Source organism: Cygnus olor, chromosome 14, assembly GCF_009769625.2.
Source record: "Cygnus olor isolate bCygOlo1 chromosome 14, bCygOlo1.pri.v2, whole genome shotgun sequence".
Taxonomy (NCBI): domain Eukaryota; kingdom Metazoa; phylum Chordata; class Aves; order Anseriformes; family Anatidae; genus Cygnus; species Cygnus olor.
In genome coordinates, this window is record NC_049182.1 from 12,142,595 (window position 1) to 12,148,513 (window position 5,919).

General features: G+C 60.2%; 1 protein-coding gene across 1 annotated transcript; it reads left to right on the forward strand.

Moving 5' to 3' along the window:
- The first annotated feature begins 1,836 nt into the window (after window positions 1-1,836).
- On the forward strand, window positions 1,837-4,454 carry LOC121078019 (protocadherin alpha-2-like). Its single transcript, XM_040573714.1, has one exon. The coding sequence runs from the start codon at window positions 1,847-1,849 to the stop codon at window positions 4,373-4,375; it is 2,529 nt and encodes an 842-aa protein (XP_040429648.1). The 5' UTR covers window positions 1,837-1,846; the 3' UTR covers window positions 4,376-4,454.
- Window positions 4,455-5,919: the final 1,465 nt, after the last annotated feature.

The following is a 5,919-nucleotide window of genomic DNA, read 5'->3' on the forward strand; positions in this document are numbered from 1 at the left end:
TGAAAAACCTTGCGAGTGCCGTTTGTGCAGGGGGGAAGGGCCTGGCAGTGGTGGGAGAAGGCGAGGCTCTGCAGAGGGTGATGCTCAGAGGTGGGTTTGGAGCTGGATTGTTTCGGTGGTGTGGAGCATTGTTCAGGTGTTGTGGCAGTGATTTTGTGAGCGGCACAGAGAAGGGGTGGCCATTCAATTGTGGGGAGGGTGGTACTGAGCAGGAAATGTGTGTGGAAAGGGGTTGGAACCAGAGTGTGGCATTGGCCAAGAAGTGTGGAGAACGGAAAGACGTGGTCTCTGTGTTTATGATGTTGGAAAAGGTTGTGTTTCGATGAAGGGGAATGGGATCCTTTGGTTTTCTTCTCTCCTGCGTGACAGCTTCCCGTGTGATAACTGTGTCATGGAGCACCTCACACTCTGCCATGACTGGGGAGCTTTTGCTGAGCTTGATGATTTCTGTTCAGTCCAGCTTCCCTAGAAATCACTGAAGATTTTGAATGAAAACTTCTAATTTAAGCCAATTTTCCATGCAAGAATCTATTCCTTTTTCTGAGCAAGCAACCACTGATGCTGCCTGTAAGTTGTTCACATGCAAAAAAAATGTTTGAGAGACAGATGTATGTATTTTTTGCTGTTAAAAAAAAAATAGTGAAAGACTCACCTGAGCTATATGGAGGTCTTGGAAACTGTTTGCAGTTGGCATCCAGGTCGTCTGGTGTGCAATGGCTCATCAGAGAAATTCCTGGGGAGACATGGTCCTCATGAGTGCTAAGGGATGCCGTACAGAGCAGAATGGAAGGCGGTGACGAAGAGGAAGAAGACGTCTTGCCTCGGAGCATGTCTGAGCTAGATTGGAAGAGTGGTGCAGGCATTTGGAAAGCATTTTGACATAGGAGGAAAAAAGATGAAGAGGAGGAAGAAGAAAAGGAAAAGGAGAGAGGAGAGGAAGAGAAGCAGATGGATAGAAGGAGTGAAGGAAAGGAAGGAAGCATGAAGAATCTGTAGGATGGATGAAAGAAGTAAGACAAAAGGAAATAAAGAACTGAAAGGATGAAAGAAGGAACTGGAAGACAGGTAGAGAACAAATGAAGAAAGAATCTGAGAGAAAGAAAGACAGAAGAAAGAAGTCGAGAAGAATGCAAGCAAGCAAGAAGCAAGCAAGACAGAGAGTGGAAGAGAAACAAAGGAGGAAAGAGCCAGGGAAGGAAGGAAAGGAAGCAAGAAAGAAATGAAAAGAAGGAAATTTAGGAAAATACGGAAAGGAAGGAAGCAAAGAAGCAAAGACAGAAGGAGGAAAGAAACGAAAGTTGGATAGTAGTGAAAGAAAGAAAGAAGACGCTCAGAAGAAATTAGGGAAGCAAGAAAGCAAGCAAGACAGAGAATGGAGTAGAAGCAAAGGAGGAGAGAGACGGGAAAGGAAGCAACTGAGGAAGAGGAGCGTCCGTCGGCGTGGTGCGTGCAGGGCTGGGAGCCGGTCGGTGTGCGGGGAGCGTCGTCTGGAGCGCAGCGCTGCGGGGCTGTTGCCCCCCTCGTTAGCGCTGCTGTCTCGGCCCGTGCTGGGCTCGGTGTCGGCGGCGTCGCCGCGGTGTGTCCCGCGAGTGCCGGGGGTGTCCCGCGAGGCGGGGGCGGTGTCGCTGCCGTGCTGGCGGCGGCGGGCGCGAGTGAGGCGGCGGAGCACACGGTGTCGCTGCAGGCTCAGGAACGGCGCGGGAGCGGCGGGAGGGCGGCTCCGCCCCGGGGCGGCGGGAAGGGCGGCTGTGCGCGCGGGGGGAGCGGCGCGGGGCGGGCAGGAGAGCGGCGGCGGCGGCGGCGGCGGGAGCCGTGCGGGGCGCGGGCGGCGGCGGCGGCGGCGGCCATGTCGGTGTGCGTGCGGGCCGTGGTGCGGGTGCTGGTGCTGCAGGCGGCCTGGGCGCTGGGCGGCGGGCAGGTGCGCTACTCGGTGCCGGAGGAAGCCAAGGGCGGCACGGTGGTGGGGCGGCTGGCGCAGGACCTGGGCCTGGAGGCGGGCGAGGCGGAGGCGCGGCGGCTGCGGCTGGTGTCGCAGGGCCGGCGGGCGAGCGTGGAGGTGAGCGGGGCGAGCGGGGCGCTGGTGGTGAGCTCGCGGCTGGACCGGGAGGAGCTGTGCGGGAAGAGCGCGCCCTGCGCCCTGCGCCTGGAGGTGCTGCTGGAGCGGCCGCTGCGCGTCTTCCACGTGGAGGTGGAGGTCACCGACATCAACGACAATGCCCCGCTCTTCCCCGCCGCCACCAAAAACCTCAGCATCGCGGAGCTGTCGCTGCCGGGGTCTCGCTTTCCGCTGGAGGGCGCGTCGGATGCGGATATCGGAGCCAACGCGCAGCTCTCATATACCCTCAGCCCCAGCGAGCACTTCGCTCTCGATATGAAATCTTCGGATGATGGTAGGAAGTCGCTGTTCCTGGTGCTGACGGAAGGTCTGGACCGCGAGTCTCTGGCCGAGCACCGTCTGGTGCTGACGGCGAGTGACGGGGGCAGGCCGTCGCTGACGGGCACGGTGGAGCTGGTGGTGTCGGTGCTGGATGCGAACGACAACGCGCCCCAGTTCAACCAGTCGGTGTATAAAGTGCAGGTGCCGGAGAGTGCGGCGGAGGGGACGTTGGTGGCGCACGTGGGCGCCACAGACCCGGACGAGGGAATTAATCACGAATTTTCCTTCAGCATCGTCAGTTCAGTTCCTGCTTCCAAGAGAGATGTCTTCAGTATAGAACCGCAGACGGGGGAGATCCGTCTCCGGGGCACTCTGGACTTTGAAGAAGTGCGCTTATACGAGTTACAAATTGCGGCGAGAGACAAGGGCGTTCCGCCGTTGTCAGGGCACTGCGAGGTGGTGGTGGAGGTGTCGGACGTGAACGACAACGCGCCCGAGGTGTGGGTGACGTCGCTGTCGGTGCCGGTGGCCGAGGACGCGTCGTTGGGGACGGTGGTGGCGCTGCTGAGCGTGTCGGACCGGGACTCGGGGTCGAACGGGCGGGTGCGGTGCGCGGTGTGGCCGCCGTCGCCGTTCGGTCTGGTGGCGACGTTCGCGGGCTCGTACTCGCTGGTGCTGCGGGAGGCGCTGGACCGGGAGCGGGTGTCGGAGTACGAGGTGGAGGTGCGGGCGGAGGACGGCGGGGCGCCGCCGCTGCGCGCCAGCCGCGGGCTGCGGGTGCCGGTGTCGGACGTGAACGACAACGCGCCGGCGTTCGCGCAGGCCGTGTACACGGTGCTGGCGCGGGAGAACAACGCGGCGGGCGCGGAGCTGGCGCGGCTGTGGGCGCGGGACCCGGACGAGGCGGGCAACGGGCGCGTGAGCTACTCGGTGGCGGAGGGCGGCGCGGGCGCGGGTGCGGGGTCGGGGTCGGGGTCGGGGTCGGGGTGGCGTCCGGCGTCGAGCTACGTGTCGGTGGACGCGGAGAGCGGGCGGCTGTGGGCGCTGCAGCCCCTGGACTACGAGGAGCTGCAGGTGCTGCAGTTCGAGGTGCGGGCGGTGGACGCGGGCGAGCCGCCGCTGTGCGGCAACGCCACGGTGCAGCTCTTCGTGGTGGACGAGAACGACAACGCGCCGGCGCTGCTCCCGCCTGCCGGCGGCGGGCCGGGGCCCTGGGCTGCGGGCGAGGCGTCGGTGTCGGCGTCGGCGTCGGCGCCGGGGTCGCTGTGGGCGTGGGCGGCGTGGGGGGCGCCGGCGGGGCAGGTGGTGGCGAAGATCCGCGCGGTGGACGCGGACTCGGGCTACGACGCGTGGCTGCGCTACGAGCTGTGGGAGCCGCGGGGCAAGGGCCCGTTCCGCGTGGGGCTGTACAGCGGCGAGGTGAGCACGGCGCGGGCGCTGGAGGAGGCGGACGGCCCGCGGCAGCGGCTGCTGATCGTGGTGCGGGACCACGGGGAGCCGTCGCGCTCGGCCACGGCCACGCTGAGCGTGTCGCTGGTGGAGGGCGCCGAGGCGGCGCTGGCGGCGGCGGGGGCGGTGTCGGCGGGGGCGGGGCTGCGGCCGGCGTCGGGCGCGGAGGGCGGCGCGGCGGCGGCGGCGGCGGCGGCGGCGGCGGCGGCGGCGACGAACGTGTGGCTGGTGGTGGCCATCTGCGCGGTGTCGAGCCTGTTCCTGCTGGCGGTGGTGCTGTACGGGGCGTCGCGCTGGGCGCCGCGGGCGGCCGTGCTGTCGGGGCCCGGTCCGGCGACGCTGGTGTGCGCCAGCGAGGTGGGCAGCTGGTCGTACTCGCAGCGCCAGAGCCGGAGCCTGTGCGTGGCGGACGGCGCGGGCAAGAGCGACCTGATGGTTTTCAGCCCCAACTGCCCGCCGCCGCCCGGCCCCGCGCCGAAGGAGACGCCGCAGGAGCCGCCTGCTCTCCTGGACACGGTCAGTGCCACTCGCCCTCCTGTCGCTCCTTAATCTTTTCCTCGCCCTCTTCCTCTCCCTTGCCTTCCCTGTCCCATCTGCTGTCCCCGCTCCCGCCCGCCCCCTCGAAGCGGTTGTGGCAGCCGGGCGCAGCTCCCGTGCCCGTGGCCACTTGGTTCTCGTCAGGTGCTCGAGATGCGAGTTCTGACAGCGCTGTGGTCTAGGTCTGTGCCCCAGCACGGGTCCTGCCAAGGGCTGTTGTACTCGGAGCCCCACTCCTGGTGCCGGGATAGGGCTCTTCTGGAAGCTGTGGTGTAGTTGGAGCACCTGAACACTTGCTGATTAATGTTTTCCTCGTGGTTTTGGTCAAGATATCGTCGAGGGGTCAGTTGTGAGATCTTCACTCAATGCAGAATGCTGGAAAGTGACTGTACTGTCAGATGCTGATGATACTATGATATTGGTGCCTTGCACCTTCACACACACTTTTAGAAATGGGATGTGGGGCAGGTGAGCACTGTTGGTGTCTGTTCAACTTATTCTTCTTGTGGCCATGTATGTCTCGTGCTATTTTGGGCTATTGTCTATAATCAGTTGATGGAGTTAATTTTCGTCTTGTGTAACTTTAGCAGCTGGACACTTTTCTCGTGGTGTTTTTGTTAAAGATGCTGTCTGTGTCAGGGTTCAGCTCTGAAGTCTTCTCTCCATTTGTGATGTTGCTTAGTTGTAATGGCTGACGCTATTGACACCATGCTGTTGGTGTCTTGCTATTTCTCACACAGGGTTGTTAATGGAACAAGTGTAAATGATCAAGTGTATTCTGTGCCCCTTGAAAACATACAATGTTTTTTCACCAGTAGATTGTTTTGGAAGGCCATGATGCAGTATGAAACATGTTATACTTTCCCTTTTATGAGTATGCCTTTAGGGTGCTTTGGAATACAGAGGTAGAAGAGCACACCGGGATTTTGGGGCAAGAAACAGAGAACTGTTTTTCTGCATCAACCAAGGCATTTTGTTCAAGGACAGTTTCAGAAGATCTGACTGTGCCACTTGTATGCATTCTGTGGTGACCAGCCCCTCTTGCATCCTGGGAGTGCTGGTAAATGTGGTGTGACTGATTCCTTGTGCCCAGCTCACACTCATTACAGCTGGGTGCAGTTGACGGGGTGTGTGATGCTCATGAGACAGTGATGTTGCAGTCTTCCTCCTTCACACACAGGTCTTGTAAGGGAACATGAGATAGGGGAGTACCTTTGGTGTTTGTTCTACTTGTTCTTACTTTGCATTGCTGTTCGTTTTACATGCCTATTGCATTTAATCCCTTCATGACGTATCTCTAAACGTTCACATCTCTCTTGGCATGCATCCAAAAGTTCCTCATCTCCTCGTTTGGAACATCTTACTGAAGCTAGGCTGTTCAGTATTTAAGTTTTTCTCTGACAGAATATAATCAGTGCTGATTGTGCTTAGAGCTTTCACGACATTGGCTTCACAAAGGCTGTTTCTAACTGGTGTGCAGTGTTTCCACCTGTGATTGCTGAAGGAGTACACAACACGAAGCATGGTGATTGTGGTCCTGCAGATAGTATTCCTTG